General features: G+C 40.6%; 1 protein-coding gene across 1 annotated transcript in view; it reads left to right on the forward strand.

Annotated features, from left to right (window-relative positions):
- Positions 1 to 234: 234 nt before the first annotated feature.
- The window catches only part of COL4A3 (collagen type IV alpha 3 chain), a 139417-nt gene continuing 121791 nt past the window's right edge, over positions 235 to 17860 (forward strand). Inside the window, 3 exon segments of the mRNA XM_058533425.1 lie at positions 235 to 630; positions 750 to 917; positions 919 to 1149. Of these exon segments, the coding sequence (XP_058389408.1) occupies positions 235 to 630; positions 750 to 917; positions 919 to 1149 (795 nt within the window).

The raw sequence follows: 17860 nt of genomic DNA on the forward strand, positions 1-17860 counted from the left end.
ACGCAGCAGAGAATAGGATGGTCTTTCTCTTTTCCCTCAGCTGCCTCTTGCTCTTGGCAGTTCGCAGTGCCCCGACTGCCAGGCCGGTAACTCGAGCCTCCAAATTAATCAAAACACACTGCACCCAGTTCAAGCCCAAGCAGATGAGCCCCGGAGGCAGACAAGCTCTCCTCTGGTGACCCTCAGGCCCCAATTCCTCAGTTCCGCCCGCCTCCCCGCGTGCCTCACCCTTGGATGCCAGGCTTCCTCCACTGCCTCCCCCAGGCAGGTCCCAGGCAGGTGCCCAGGCCCTGGGGCAGTGCTTGCCCAGATTGGGTGGTGGGCGCCTTATCCAGGGGTCGCCCGAAGCGCCGGGAGCCGCCTCCTCGGCCGCACGCGCAACGAGCACCTCCCGGCTGCGCAGCGCCCAGATCCACGCGCGCCCTGGTGGCCTCTTCACTGCGCTCTCACTGCCAAGTCCGGGGGCTGCAAGCTGGAGGCGTGTTGCAGAAGGGAAAGCGGCGAGATGGCACAGCCGCGAGAGCCGGGAGCGAGCGGGGCCGCCCGAGTGCCAACGCCCAGCGCGCCTCTTGCTTAATTTGGGCACGGCCTCTGGCCACTCCCTCCGCCCTGCTCGGCCGCCACCCCATCGCACACCCCCAAAATTCCTCACCTCCGACCCGCGCCCCCTGCCCCAGCTAGGCCTCAAGACCTTGGAAGCATCACCTTCCTGACCTCTTACCCTGGATCCGCGCCCACCTGCCCCGCAGGCGCGCAGCCCTTTCTCGCCTCCTGGGCACGATGCCCAGCGGCAGAGGCGCATTGCCTCGCGAGTCGGGCGGGGGGGGGGGGGCGGGGAACGAGGGCGGGACCTGAGCCACTTCTTCTCTCCCTTGGAGCCACAGTCAAAAGCCTCGGTGGCGAGGGACGGACAGCGCGGCTGAGCCCTGCAAAACCCGCCCCGGGCCGGCTGGCGAGCCGAGCTTCCCAGCCGGGCTCCCCAACCCGCGCCGCGCAGGGGACGCGGTGGCCGGAGAGCCTGCGTGTCCCTGGACACGCCGGGGCTCTGAGCGGGCGCCCACCATGCGCCCCGGGAGGGCGCCAAGACCGCCCGCACTGCTGCTGCCGCTCCTGCTGGTGCTCCTGGCGGCGGCACCCGCGGCGGGCAAGGTGAGTGCGGGGCGGCGCGACCCCGGCCCCACCCGCGGGGCCCTGTTCTCGAGCCCCTGCCCGGTGGGTGCGGTGGCTTCGGGCCCCACGCAGGTCCTTGGGCGGGCAGCGTGGGGACCCGAGCAAGCGGGGATGCCCGGGGAACAGGTGGAATGCGCGGGGTTGAATGAAGAGGCGAGGAGGAAGATTGACCAGTTCCCTAGGAGTCGAGGGGGTGGGGGTGGGGGCTTCCAGAGGTGGATAGATCGATCGATCGATCGATCGGTGGATAGATAGATAGATATTGCCAGGGGTAAGTGAGAACGCCGGATATAGAGGCACGCGATGTCCCCTTGGTGAACCAGAGCAGGCAGCATGGCCTGGCAGAGAGCAGAGGGCTGGGAGTGGAAACCTGCGCCGGAATCCCAGCCCGGCCACTTCCTAGATGTCACCTCACACTGAACTCTGACCTCTCTGGGGCTCGGTTTCCTCCTTGTCAAAACTTGCCCTCGAGTGTCCCGTTAATATTGTTGGGAAAAGCCAATGCCACCACTGAAAAGTTAATAGCACCTTAGAAATAGAACTCATGTTAGGATAAATTAAACAGTCTGTCACCTTGATTTCTGTTTGGAGCTTGAGAGACCCTGGATTCATTTAAATCTACCCCATATTTCTTATTCTTTGCAGTTAAAGATAAATTGGGTGTCCTCGAAAATGTTATGAGTCCTCAAGTTGCCTGACTTGATTTTAACTTGTGAAAGTGAAATTTAACTTCGCAGATGTCTTCTGTGATTTTTACACTTAAAAAATTAATTGGGGATGGTAACAGTGTAAGTTTCATTTCCAGGAATGAGCAGATTTTTACAATTTCATGATTGAGATTGTGACTGGAAATCAGTAGTCACATGAATATGTGTTATGTGAAAAAATTTTTACAACGTACGGCCACATGTAATTAAGTATTTTTCTTTTAAATTAAGACATTATGTATTAAGCTAAAACCCTTCTGATCACTTCGATACCTTTCCCCCTCCTCATCTAAACAGAGGTATCCATTCTCACCACTTCAAGTTTCTTTCCAGACATTTTCTACATATTTACGTACACATATATGGGCCCACAAACAATATGTGTTTTTGTTTGTGTTTTTTAACATAACCATATACCTATGCTGTATATACTCTTTTGCAACCTACAGATCTGTCCATGTCACTATTTAAGATAGATTTCCCTCTTTTTCTTTTTGCCCTGTTGCGTCGTTTTCCACAATATGAATATGCCAAAATTAATGGAACCATTCCCCTATTGATGTACATTTAGGTTATTTAGTGTTTTACGTTCTAAAAGATTTTGTAATCCGTGGAATCTCTTCATGTAACTGGTTCTAAGAAAAATACACTTTGCCCAACCCAGGTAGCTCAGTATTTCTGGGCATGATGGATAAAGTCAGTGTAGATTGTCTACCAGCTTTCATCCAGGAACAATTAAATCAACAAGCAGAAAACCTAAAGGAAGTGTATGTTGTGGGAAGGCCTGGGGAGGAGTTCCAGAGCAGGGTTTGCATATCCTTCTAGGCTCTAAAGAAGAGCAGAGATTAGGGGGGGAGGGAGAAGGAGGGGAGGAATTACACATGTGTAAAGATCAGCCTGAAAAAGTGATGCTAGGTGATCATGCAACCTTGAATTATACCAATTTTCAATTATATTGTCATATTTCCTTATTATTTCTCACATGTAAAATATTTTGGCTTGAGTTTGGCCAAATCTTGATGACTTTTTGCTGATATTACAATTAATCCATTTGTATTATTTTTATGATCACGTGAAGCAAGCCTTTGTTAAAATTTACAAGAATTATCATTTCCATTGCACCTGCTGAGTTACACAGAAAATATCATTAGAAACCAGGAAACCTTCACCCCGTAGAGAAAAAGAGTCACAGCAAGTTAACTGATAACTGGTCGACACGGTGCCAGCATCGCTTCCTCCACAGGGTGACTCTGGTGCTGAGCGAGGCACTTGACCTCTCTGAGCTTCGGTTTTCTCATCTGTAAAACGAGGGAGTTGAAATCCCTGGTGGGGCCAGCAGGTGAAGAATGAGTGAGGCATTGGGATAAGGGGCAGTCCTCAGGGGCAACCAATTCTTGGCATTCTAGAATTCAGGCTCAGGAATGCAGAATCCTTGCTTTTTCAGGAGAGAAGCTGGGAGTCTAGTTTCCATGAGAAATCTCTCAAATTCTAAATTTTAGCAAATAAGTCAAAACTTTACAAAACATAGTGTTTTTTTGTAAAGGGTTAAACATATGGCCAAACAACATATAAGTGAGGGCTAAATTTAGCCTTTGGGCCATCATATTCATCATCTTCGTGACGTGCTGGTTAAAGACATGTTTTGCTCTAAATTTCTGCAATTTTGCTTCAGCATTTCTTAAAACAGGGAGACACCAGTGGTGTCGGGGCCACAGTCTGAGTTCAGACAGGATGGAACTGTCCACCCACACAATTTCTTCTGAAGCCCCTGAGTGAAATCCCTCTACTGCTTTGCTATAGGCATCCAGTTCCAGGCCAGGCTGTTTAGTGCATCCCCAGATTTTCTAGCTCTTTCAAGCCCAGCTCATCAGCTTGAAACTGGGAGGCACTTTGTTATTGCCTTAGACAGTAGGTCTGGGAGGACAGCTAGAGAGAGCTCCTTCTCTGGTATCTGGAGACGGTGAGGGTCATGGTTTGAGATACTATCACGGTTTATCCTTCCTCTTTTTGCCTTAAAATTCCAGACACTGCACAAATGTGACGGGCAAATATCAGAAGTTGAGCAACAGCTGCATTTAGGAAGGATGCTTTCTTGACTGATTTTGTTTTTAAATTTAAAAAATTAAGTTGAATTAGAAAACATTTCAAACAAACAAAAAGTAATGTAACAGACACCAATTTCTGTCTCCCAGAGATTAAGCAAGTATTAATAAGCTTTGACCTGTTTGCTCTCACATCTTTCCCTTTAAGAAAAACAATATATTAATACAGAAAGTCATACACACATTCTTTGCCCCCTCTTCGTGTGTGTGTGTGTGTGTGTGTGTGTGTGTTAGTCGCAATAAAAAAAAATACTGTATTATTATTTTGTGGTCCTTCAAATGTAATAAATGGTTTCATGTTACACATACCTATTGAAGATTGCTTGTACCACTCATATTTTGTTTTTGGATTTTATCACTGTAGATACATATAGATTTGATTTATTTATATACATATAGATGTGATAGCTGCTGCATAATATCCAATTATATAAATAAAGCACAGTTTATTTCTTCATCCCCCTAAACACAGTAAGTTTATTTCCATGTTTTCATTTTACAGAGTTGGAAGGTACATCTTTGTAGATGTACCATTGTGACAACTAGATTTTTAATTCCTAGGTGGACTTCAAAGAGAGCTCATAGACAAAGCATATTTTAAATTTTATTAGGAATAGTCAAATTGATCTCCAAAAGGGTTATACCAACAGTGTACCAGGTTACCTATTTCCTCATATCCTCTGCAGAACTTGGTGTGCTTAGATGTTAGTGGGTGTGAAATAGGATCTTGTTTTGACCAGCGAGTTTATGAATCTTCTTGTGTTTTAATTGGAGGCTTTATATTTCCCTCAGAGTGAATTGCGTGGACAACTATTTTCATATTTGTTGTGGCCTTTGCCTTTTTTGTTGCTAATTAATTAGGAGTTATTAGTATATTTGGACACCAGACTTTTGCCTTTTAAATGTGCAGCAAATATTTTATTCCAATCTTTGGTTTATCCTTTCATTCAGTTATTGGTGCCTTCATGTAGAACATTTTCTTTTCATTCTAATCTCAGACTTATCCGTCTTTTCCTTGATATTTTGCATTTTGCATCTTGTTGAAGAAATCCTTTCCTTCCCTGGGATTATAAACATGTTCTTCTACATTAAAAAAAAAACAGTTTTACAGTTTAACTCTTTTCCATTTAGGATTCTTAATCCTGGAATTGTTTTCTACTTATGGGATATGATTTTATTTTTCCATATAGAAAATAAATTAGCCCAGCGTTATTTATTGAATAGTTCCTTATTTCCCACACTGCTTTGCAGTGTTACTTCTGCGAACATGTGCACCCAGCGCTCATTCATATATGGGTCTGTTTATTTAGGGCTTTAATTTCTCACAATATTTTAGAGTTTTCTGTTTCTTTAATTTCCACATATTTGATATTTTTAGTGCTATTGTAAATGGTATATTTTTTTAAATTTAATAATCTATTAAAGATAAGGCAAAACATAGTTGAATTTTGTATTTTGACTTTGATCAAGCAACTTTGAAGAGTTCCAATGCATTTAAGGCTAAAAAATTCCCCCCATATACTACTTTAGCTACATCACACACATTTTAATAAGCAATATTTTAATATCAAGTTCAAAATCTGTTCTAATTGATTTCTTTGTCTCATGGGTTGTTTAGATGTTTATTTCTTAATTTCCAAACTTAGGGAGATTTCCTAGTTATCTTTTTGTTATTGAATTGTGATAGAGATTATATTCTGACTTCAAAGATCTCTATGTATGTCAACTAGGTCAAGATTTTTTATGATGTTTTTAAAATTATAATGCATGTGTACATGTGTTTTTTATATATTCTACTCAGTGGATATTTAATCTGAATTCTGTACTTTTCATCAAATCTTGAAAATTTTCAGGCGTTACTTTTTTATATTCTCCTTCTCCACTCTCTCTCCTCATGGCATTCTTAGGATGCATGCTGGATCTTCTCATCTTTTTCTCCAGTTCTTCCAACCTCTTGTTTTTGTTTTGTTTGTTTTTTTGTGAGGAAGATTAGCCCTGAGCTAACATCTGTGCCAATCTTCCTCTATTTTGTATATGGGATGCCGCCACAGCACGGCTTGATAAATGATGTGTAGGTCCATGCCTGGGATCTGAACCTGCGAACCCCAGGCTGCAAAAACAAGCCTGCGAACTTAACCACTTTGCCACTGGGCCAGCCCCTCTCCTAACTTCTTATATCAGATACCTTTCGTATACCACTCAGATCCCCTTGGCCTCACTTTGCTCCTGGGCAATGGACTCGTACTTCCCCCAGCTGCCACCTTGGCCATAGACTTTCTATGAGCACAGCCTGATGGTTCCTCTAGACTCTGCCTCCTGGCTTCCTGTTGTACCCTAGAAGTGTAGGCCATTAACACCTGTGGGGCAAATCTTTGAGCAGTGCAAGATGGAACCATTGGATAAATTCTTCTCGTCTCCCCACAGAAGAAGGGTCCTGAGTGCACACGTTCACACAGACTCTCCATGAGACCAGTCACCAGTTGTCCTCGAGACCAAGCTGTAGCAAATCGAGGTTTTCCCTCACATGCTGTTTCCCTTATGCTCTATTCTGTGCAAAGTCCTCACATCTATCTTCCGATTTTTAATTCTTCTACTGTTTGTAATTTTCGGTAGATTTTCAATCTATTCTAATTTTCAATAATGATAAAGAACTCTGGAATCATTCAACATGGGTCATAATCTCAGATCTATTAATTACCAGCTTTTAAATTTTTGTCTCAGTTCCATCCTCTTAAAATGGAAGTAACAGACCCACTTCAGCATTTTATGAGGATTAAATGACTTAACACACAAACACACAATTTACATGCCTGTCACACAATAATCAGTCAATAAATGTTAACTACCATTATTGTGATTCAGTAAGTTTTAATTTTCAATGACTATTCCTACTTCTAGAATTTCTATTTGAAGTCCAAGTCTGTCTGGGAATTTTTTCTTTTTTTTTGGTCTTTTCTTATCATAGTTCCCCACCCCCCGCCCTGCCTTTTTTAATGCCTTTAATCATTTTACATAGACCTATTTTATATTATTTTTCTAATTTTTTTTTCTATTATTTCAAAGTGTGGGAGTGTATCTTGTTTCTTCTGTCTATTGATTCCCACCCATGGGGAGACAAGGTGAATGAGAGATTTGGGGAAAATAAGCCTCCTCTGTCATCACAGCCTGCCCCACCCATTTCACCTCGTTGCTCACAGATGGAGCTATCCTGCTTTGGGAGAAAAAAAGAGCAAAGGAGTTCTGTGGCTTCCAGGGGATTTTTGCCCCCTAGCATGGACATCCTCTGGGGGAAGGGACAGCACCAAACATATTTCCTTTCATGTTCTCAAGGTTATCCTCCCCCAGTTCCCTCCCACTGCCCACTTCCTCCAAACACACTAGCCTTCTATTTCATGGGCTAGAGGTCAAGGTCAACAACAGCAAAGCCGCCAGCTTCCTCTCTCTGATCAGACTCAGGCCCTCCTCCTTGAGCGTTTCTCTGGAGTTACAGTAGCTGGTTTGTTTCCAGGCATGATCTTTGAAAAAACTATGAATTAATTTGTCCCTGTAGTTCCCTTATAATTTTTGTGGTGTTACCCAGAGCCCAATAATGACTGCCTAGTGTGAACTATGAGTCAAGTTAACTTTGTTAAATATTGCAGTTGATTAAAACCCTCCAACCCGTCAGCGTATGATTCTGACGGCAGAGCTGTCTGGTTTGCAAATGCCCTGTGGTCCTTCATCCGTGTGGATTGGACCATATCATGCTGTGGCTTTCAGCCAAAACACATCCATCCACCACGGAGTAAAAGATTTTCCAAGATCAGTAAAAACGCACAGCACTCAGAGCATTTTTGTTCTACAAAAATGCTTATATCTGGCCTCAGCCTAAACTTTTCAGTCATAACAGGCTTTCACTGTAGGTCATTTATTTCACCTCTGTTTTCAGTTTAAGAAAATAAGGAAACCAGGATTATATCAACTTCTTAATGGAATAGACATTTTCTGTGTCAGCCCTACGACCATGGCCTTCAACAGTTACTTAGCCTCTCTGAGTCGTCTTTCTACAAATCTGATAAGAACACATCTTACTCCCAAGTTCTACCTTTATCTCACGAGATATAATTGCTGGCTCTTGTCTTCCCAAAGCGCCCATGTCGGTCTTTCCATTCTTCCTGGAGTTCCTCATGTTACTGTCAATTAAGGCCTCTGGCTTCAGGTACATTTTCTAGCCAAGACTGAATTAAATTATATCGGCTCTATAATTTTCCACTTTACACGCTTTCATAAGTTTAGATAAATAAACGTCTATGTCTGTGTCATCCAACAGAAATGTAGTGTGAGCCATAATTATGAACCACATAAGTAATTTAAAATTGTCCGGTAACCACGTTAAAACATAAAAAGAAACAGATGAAATTAACTTTAATACATTTTATTTATCCCAGTACATCCATAATATTATCATTTCGACATGCAATCACTATTAAAAACATTAATAGATATTTTACGATATTTTTTCCTATTAAGTTTTCAAAATCTCTTGTCTATTTTGGACTTCTAGAACATCTCAATTCAGATTAGCCACATTTCAAATGTGGCTACCATCCTGGACAACAAAGAGCTATATAAATGGCATCCAGATATGAGAGAGGGATACAGTCCGTAAGGTCATATCTCTGGATAGAACACACTTCGTATGATTATTTGCCATGAGAAATAAACACGTGTCAAAATGACAAATTTTAATTAGAGACAGTAAATCAGCATGGGTTGTGCCTAAATATCTGTGCAACTTTTTCTCCAGAAAATTAAGATAGTTGGCCTTGGCTGCAATGCTTAAAGCTACACAAATTACCATTGGTACATATTTAATTATATTGCCTCATTATCAAAATATGAGTAACTCATGTACGTGAATAATTGAAGAAACATCACAAAAATAGCAAACACTTAGTAAAAGTGATGGAGAAAAGGAGAAATATATTGAAAACCAACCTGCCATCCCTTGCCTTTCATTTTAAGCTATAAACTAAATTATCACTGGAATTCAGCCAGGTAACAAGTTTAGTTTTACCTGGAACAAATTACTTCCAAAAGGATCTCGATATTTCTTATCTGAAAATGCTAGTACTATATCCATTGCAGATAAAGCACTCAACACAATGCCTGGTACAAACTAAGTACTCAGCTTTTATATTCTAACTGTAATTACTTTATTATTATTATTCAAAGCAGGAAGGAAATATCAGGACAGAGACATGGGCATATGTTTAGGTGCTGGGGATTCACTGATAAATGAAACAGTCTGAATGGCTGGCCATAGTGGAGTTGGGAGTCTAGTGGACAGGGAAGAGAGACAACACCCCAGTAAACAAACCTGTAACTACGGCTTGTGGTGCCTGCTAGGAGAGACTAGGATGAGTTGATGGAGAAGGAGAAGTTTCACCTTGGCTGGAGGTGGTTGGGGAACACATTTCTGAGGAACCAGCTCACCAGCTAAGGCCTGATATGGAGATAGTCTTGGGAAACACTGAGGAATGTGGTCTAGGCAAGGGCATCTCAATGGTGGAGAGAGGAGAGACACTTCCAATTTTATGGCTCCTGGATTGTCAAAGAATAAAACCAAGACCAACAGAAGTTTAAAAAGAAGAAAAAGAGAAAGCTGGGTTCATTTACTCACCATGAAGGGAACTTATTCGCTGAATATTTTACTTGAATGGGGCGAGGGATGGGAAGCAGGGAGTCAGGGTGCCTCAGAGCGGGTGGGCGCATGATGTTGTGTTAATTAAGGATGGAAAATTGCTAACTGGATAAGGTGGAATAGATCCGCAGGCCTGCATGTGGCTGATCATTGTATAATTTTAATGTTTGTACTCAAATTAATATTTTAACAAAAAAGAGACAATGCAGTATGTTTATGCCATTCACAAGACAGTTGTTGCGTTAGTAGTGAATGAGTAATGAATTCACACTGTGACTTGGAAATGGGCCCATGTATAAAGGGATGTGATGAAAACGTTCTACTTGCCTTCCTGTTGACATGTGTCTGTCATCCTCTCCTCAGCCTCACTGGGACGGGTCTGAATTTGCCGAATGTGGCTGTGAGGCCCTGGGCTGGAAGGTGAATCTGGGCCAAACAGCCCTTGTCCCAGCTGACGCAGGCCTGGGCCAGAGAGGGCTCTAAGCCAGGGAGAGATGAAACCCAGTTAAGGATGTGGAAGGAAGTCAAGAGCTCTTCACTCAGAGGACCGGCAGCACCAGCCTCCCCCAGGCTGGTTAGGAAGGCAGAATGTCATGTTGGGCCCCACTCCTCACCTCCCTAACCAGCATCTGCATTTTAACCAGCTCCACCAGGGATTCCCGGGCACCCTCTTGTCTGAGAACTGCACCGGCCTTGGTAAGGACTCAGGAGGGTCCTCCAAATGCAGTATGATGGCACTGGAGTGTTTTACAAATGTGACATGATCATGATTTTAAAGATCTGTATGGCTGACGCATGGAGAGGGTTAACTGCTCTCTCCTTGGGAACCCAGTCTACATAAGAGAGAAGTGACAAAGCAATAAACAAGTCTTGTTGGTGCTTTTTCTTTCCATTCTGGTGCTTTGGAAGTCAGAAAGAGAGGAAGAGAGGAGAAACAGTTTAAATCAACATAGCAATTGCTCAATCTGTCCCTCTTAATTGATTCAGTGCAATTAATTTGATAATCATTTCTGTACATACAGAGGAAGGTTAAAAATCCAGTCCATGGTCTAATGCTCTGTACATACAATATCAGGCTATCAAAAAATATTTCCATATATCATGGTAGGTATTCTATATGTGCGTGTACATATAAATATCCACACATGTTTAAAGAGTCTTTGATATTCTCAGCATTTTGGTATTAATTGTTTCAGTGAGATAATGGTAAAAAAAAAAAAAAAAACTAGTTCTCAGAGCTATTTAAAAGGTAACCATATAAAAATCTTTGATTTTTCTGACAGTAGTTTTGGAGTAAGTTAGGAATTTTTCATTTTTAATCTTTAAGATGGATGTTTGTTAATTAGATTGTCATTCCAAATTGGTTTCTTAGAGAAGTGATCCTAATGTTTAAAAATGAGTTCAAGTGTATTTAGAAACCTTGGGAGATTTGTCATTATGTAGACAAAACAGTCAGGTCACTGGATTTTTTTCACACCAGGATATTTTGTTGTTACATGAACTTCTCAGGGAAAAAGTTCTACAAGCGGAAAGTTGAGAAATCTACAATATTTTCCCTTTGAATCAAATGACAAAGTAAGTCTGGAGAGACCCACGGCAACAAGGCTAATATTCATTTTCTTTGTTTAACCAGATGATAGGATAATTTTACTCTGTTTATTTATGTCTGATATTGGGAAAGCTGAAGAGTTCACACGCTGGCTTCAAAAAAATATTTGTGTGTTGTACAAAATTTGGAAAATGTTTAAAAGTACAAATAGAAATACAAAAATAGAAACTATCCATATCATATTATCCGTAGACGACTACTGTTAACATTTTGGTCTATTCCCTTCTAAACTTTTTTTATTCCACTTTTTTCATCTAACGAGAGACTGGTGAAAATTTTCTGAATGGATAATTATTCTAAATATCATTTCTAAATGTCTGTAGAGTACCTCACTGTAGCTTGGTACCATACCTTGTTTAAGTGATGCCCTTCTATTGAATATTTTGGTTATTTCCAATTGTTTAAAAATAATGGTACAGTGGAACTCCTTGAAGATAAACATTTACTAAAATCATGTTTTAAATAATTTTGTATGTAGATGATTTCTTATCAAATGTCTGATTTTTGTGCATTTCTGAGTAAGATGGCAAGGTAATATCATTCCTGATTTACAGATGAGGGTCTGATCCGAGGGCATTCATCAAGTTAGTGCAGGAAGTGAGTTTAGAATTGGGAGTCCTGGTTATTCAGGCTCTTTGATGGGGCTCTTTCCTACCAGAAACTTCCCAGATAATAGAAAAGGAGTATCAGATGCCACTTGATTCATCATTTAAATAACTAAGTGATATTTGAGATAAGATTGACTTTAAAAATGCTTTCTTTATCAAGAATGATTCCTGACTTTTATCCTTTTATAATCAAAACATCAGTGGAATATTTTTATTTACTGAAGTATTATTTGTTTCTGCAATCTAGAAAGAGTTTATCCTAATTCCACGTTGCTTCCCCTACTGATCCCCTTGAAGACAGGTGTCGTGTCTTATCCATCTTTGTGATCGCAGCTCGTGGCATCACACTTGGTATTACTGGTCCTCAATGAATGTTTATGGAATTGGACCAACATTTTATTAAACACTAAAACTAAAAAGTCAATAAAGAATTAGTAGATTCTTGAGTCCTTTGGCATAAGAATAAAAACAAAACATTATTTTCAGATGAAATAGTGAATGCTTCATTCATTAATTCGGCTAGATGTTGGGAACAAAGGCAGGTAAAACCAACATTGTCTCTCTTACTGTCATGGAGTATGCCACCAAATGAGGGGTTTAGATAAGTCCGCAGACAATAGCAATAAAATTATACATGCTATAACGGGGCAAATATAGAACAGCAAAATTTGACTGAAGTTGAGAAGGCAGAATAAAGATCGATAAATATACAGAACAGTGAACACGCAGGCTTTATATTAAGCAAATATGTAAGGGCAATGGAGCCGGAAACTAGTAAGATTTCGGTGGCTTAAGAACACAGTTTATCTTTAAAGTCAAGTACTTGACAATGTTGGAATGAGTGCAGAAAGCAGCATGTCGAGTCCCTGGGTGGTGCCTTTACCTTCTTCCAGTCTCTGCCCCAGCTGGAGCCCTTCTCAGTTCTTAGCTGTGCTCCAGGGTTTACACACGGACTGGATCCTCCTTATTTTGCCATGTTAGGCAAAAGCAGACTCTGCAATCCCTGCCAAAAAGTGATAAAAACTAAGAACAGTACTATATCTGAAATCTCATGAGATAAGCTTCCTACTGATTGGAAGCCAGACTACATGCCCTCGCAGGTGTCAATGCTCTCTAATTGCAGATGTGGCTGGAGAAGACCAAGAGGTGGATTGATCCAGTATTACACGGGCCTGGGGCTGGTAGAGTTTCTACTCACTATGACCTGCTCTGGCCTTTCAGAGACAGAGCATTCAGAGCCCATGTGACCTAAATGAGCATCATCCCTAGACCCTATGGGGATAGTCATGTAGGCAAGGACATCTGAGGCAGCCTGCCATCCAAGAGAGGCAGCCTTTGGCAGCAGTAACAGCCCCTCGTCTGGTACCAGAAGAAAAACATTGTTGTGACAGTTTGAGGCAAGTCACTTGAATTTCAAGACTCCTTTTCCTCAACCAAAAAATGTGGCAGATGAAACTTACCCCTCCTATCTCCAGAAGTAATACAATTGAACGCATTTTGCACACAGTAAAGCGTTCTACAAATGCCAAGTAGTGTTGAGACAGGAATGAGTTTCAATACCAGAAAAGCAATACTCCAAATATCTTTCTTATACTCATTTAATTCTCCTGTTATTTTGTGACCTGGTATCAACTTCCTGGAATGTATTAAGGAGTTTCTTATTTTCAAAAATATTATTCAGTGCATTCTTTGCTGCTGGTATTTTCTAATAAGATTATTTGGAAACATCAGCAGAAATGGCATCCTCCCTTAGCACTGTCTCCATTAAAAAAGGAACAGTTTATTTACCTTTCACCATCCCGTGAAAATACTGATGCTAAAACTCGGCCAATGATTGCATCACTTTTATGGTGACTTTCCAAAGACCTCAACTAAAATACCTGTTAATTAGAGAGATAATCCTCAGTAACATTTGATCTTAATAACTCATTCCTTTCTCATGTTTAAAATATAGGACCTTTCACATGTATTTAAAAGAGAAGCCATGTAACCAGTTGTGGCGCACAGCCTCCTGCAAATTCCATTAATGTGTAATCGAAGCAACAGGGTTGAGAGTGTAAACTCATTTTGTGCACATTCACTGAGCACCTAAGTGCAATGCACTATGCTAAAGAAACTCTTGGAAGATCCTTTAAATAGAGGATGGATCCTTGGAAATTTTCAAAATGAAGTTGCTGGAACTAATTATCAGACTAGGCAAAGATATTTTTTCTATGTTGATCTTGTCTTCCTAACAATAAAAGTAATATATACCCATTTGTGAACATTCAAGATATATAACAAGTATAAAAACAAAACAACAAGCACTCCTAATATAAAAATCTAGAGGTAGCCAGTGTTAATATTTTGGTGTATTTGTATAAAAATGAGGTCATACAGCATTTCATATTTTGCTTTTTTGACATTATATTATATTATACTGTATTATTTTATTTTATATATTATGTTGTATATTATATTATATTGTTAGTATTTTCTCACATCATTAAATATCTTTTAAAAATTAATGCATACCACTCCATCATGTTTACACACCATAATTTAACCTAAATTTTTGGTATTATAAACAAAGCTATGATGAATTCTTGCCTACATATCTTTTTATAACAGACTCATACAATAGAATTATTAATTAGATCAACAGGTATAATTTTTTCTTTTTTTAGACCACAAGTTCTACTTGTACAATAATTGACATAGTTTTAATACTGATAAGCAAAAAGAAAACAAAATTATGTCAAATCTTATCATATAAATATTGCTAAAGTGAACATTTTGATATATATCTTATCTTCTTTTTTTAATTTAACCCAAAATATGTTTTGGTGTATAAGGTGAACTGAGAATCTAAATTATGAACATTTCTCCAAACTAGCCAATTTTTCCAACATTATATCTGTATTAATCTACCCATCCCTCATTTACTTCTAGTGATCTCAGCGCTGCCCAAAAATGAACCAAAATAATATCTTGAATAGGGCCAGGATTTTCTTAGAACGCAGATCTGGTGATGAGATACAGGTAACGGCCACAAATAAAATAGGATTTTACCAGTTATTTTCCTTGTTACAGACATAGCATGAGATAGATTTAAAGGCTCTAGCCTCAATCAGCCCACCATTTCTCAGTGCCCCTCCACCCCTCGCCCTCATCTGCAAATCTGGAATGAGGTGGGCTCAATGTCCCCCATTAGCCATCACCATAGGAAGTCCCATTGGTTTTAGGTCATTCCAAGCATTTGGAGAGAATGGGCCATTTCCAGCCAAAGCGCCAAAGAGCAATTTGTTTCTTTCCCAACCCCGCTCCACCTACCCCATCTCCTCGTGCTTCTCTCACCCACTTTTATGACCTCCCAGCAGGTGACATTTGGGCTTAGAATCTATTAGACTTTTTTCTAGGTTTCTTGGAGGCCAATCTGGCTTAAACCATGCATCTAAACTAGAACTAAATTGATTTCCTTATATCAAGTTGAGCAGTAACCTAATAAGCATTATAATCTCAGTAGATTATATAATGGCTCCATTATAATCTCAGAAGCAAATATATATATGTGCAGAAAAAAACAAAATTGAAATAAAGAAAGGACCTTAAGACCCATGCTTTTGTAAAGGAGGAAAATGTTGGAAATTTTGACCAGCACCTATTGAAACAAAATATCACAGACCCCTCTTGAGCCATCACACTTAGGATTTGAAAACTTTTCACTTAAGCAAGTTAACATGAATGCCACGTGTTTAACATTTTCTGTGTAAAACCAGAAGACGATTACCAATTACCCTTCACACCCACCCACTAACATGCTGTAAATGATTTACTTGGGAGTCTATTTCAATAAAGTTCACCTTCAGAAAGCAGCAGTCAGGAAAGCTTCGCTGTAGCCGGAATTGTTTTTACATGTGAAAATGCTGTGATTTTCATTTGGAGAAATCACTGAGTGGGTTTAAATAGAGTGGGTTCTTTGTTGTTGTTATCATAAGCTTTTCTTGGCCTAGAATTTTCCTGTTTATTCACTATGAAGAAGGAAGTGCTTTTTGTTTTCAAAATTGGAATGCTGGTTCCTAACTCTGTAAGAAAATGGAAGATGGTCATGTTCATCAGAAAACCACCACACTGAAGCACAACCTTTTAGAGATGATTTCCAACAGTCTATCTCCGGGGCCTTCTGGAGGAAGTACAAATGTGCGTAGCTACGCATGAGAATAAAATTAAAGGATTGTTAATTCCAATCATATTTTCTCCCTGAACTCTGAATCCATCATTTCTGATCATTTTTAATATGAGGACCCTTTACTCATGTAAAACTTTTTTACAGACCCAAACTTGTTAGAGATGATAGTTAGAAAGTCAATTGTTACATAACTTGCTCCACCAAGAACTAGCTGTGTGGCCTTGGCTAATTTGTTGAGCTTTACTTTCCTTATCTGTAAAACAAGGATAACAATATGAACCTATAGATTCATATATATGGTGATTAAATACGACAATGTCTGTAAATGGTTAGCCCTGTGCCTTACTTTTTGAGAGCTCAGAAAGTATTCACAGCGGTGAGCGGTGGTATTTGACCAAATTATCATCCAGTTTTTACCTGCTAGAACCCAGCAGTCAAAACTCTTTCAGTTTGTTTTACAAGCTCTTCCTACACACTGAGAGAGCAGTTGAGCTACTCCTTTTCAAAAATGAGATTCTGATTCTATCACAAAGTATTTGTTCGCATTTTTTAATTTAAATTTACCAACAAGAATAAACATGAATGAAGTTAGAATTGTTCCTCATGAGTTGTATTTACTGACATTGAATTTTTGAAAGATTTGACTTTCGAATACATATGACATAATTTCTAAACAAATAGATTCTTGGTGGCTATGCATTTCCAGAAAAGGTAGAGTGGTTCTGTTTGTTTGTTGTCCTGCTTTGGCATTTTCAAAAAGTTTGGGAGTATATAAACAAACATCTTGGATTATTCTGCTTAAAATAAGCATTTGGGGCAAAAGAGCCCCACTGGATAACAGTGACCGGCATAAGGACAGGGTCAATCTGGGGAATTTCTCAGAAATCCGTAGCCCAGGAACATCCGAAAGTGTCAACCAGAGATCAGAGCAAAGTAGTGGGTGGAAATGAGGGAGCCGCAAATCAGAGGGCTTATTGGAGTTGTTCATGAGGCTTTAGGTCAAATCAGGTGGAAGACTGACTCAAACTTGGTGGCTATCAAACCCAGGCAGAAGGACCCAAACTAAGAGGAGACAGAATGTCCAAGGCCAATAGACAGGCAGATGGAAACAAGGCGACACCAGAAAACAGAGGGCAGTGGACACCTGCTCTTTTTTCCTGACGGCTCTCCTTTCCTCCTTCTGGTCATAGCATGTTGATTTTACTTTAGGGATCTACCCTCCCCTCATCTCTTGTCAATCTGCTAGCCAAGCGGTTGGGCACACGCCCTAAGCTGAGCCAGTCACGTGCCGTCTCCCAGGAATTTGAATCTTCATCTGAAAGTGCAAGGAGCTTATTCATCCTGACAGCAGTGCCCCGAAAAACTCTCCGTTAGTTTTTGTACCTTGATCCTCACAACACCCTGGGGCTGGTCTTTTCTGAGGCCTGTTTATTTAGCTTTTCTTATTTAACATCTGTGTGCTGCCCCATGTCATTCCAACAAATTCCTCTTTTATCGTTGAGTTAGCCTAAATAATTTCTGTTGCTTGCTACCAAAGAACTCTGGCAAGGAATCCAGACAGCAGTCTGGCCAGTAGAACCGGTGGGTCAGCAACCTTCTACCCCAGCCAAGGAGCCTCTTATATTAACATGTGAAGAGAGAGTTACCCTCGGGAGCAACAAATTCAGGTCAGCAAGCGCACATGGGTGAACTCTTGCTAACAGACTAATCTGGCAGTTACCCACAATGGACTGGGGAATGTGAGAACTGGGTTACTGATTAATCATTGCTTATCAACAAATTATGAGGTTTGTATACATCTAGTATGAGTGCC

This window comes from Diceros bicornis, chromosome 37, assembly GCF_020826845.1.
Source record: "Diceros bicornis minor isolate mBicDic1 chromosome 37, mDicBic1.mat.cur, whole genome shotgun sequence".
NCBI lineage: Eukaryota > Metazoa > Chordata > Mammalia > Perissodactyla > Rhinocerotidae > Diceros > Diceros bicornis.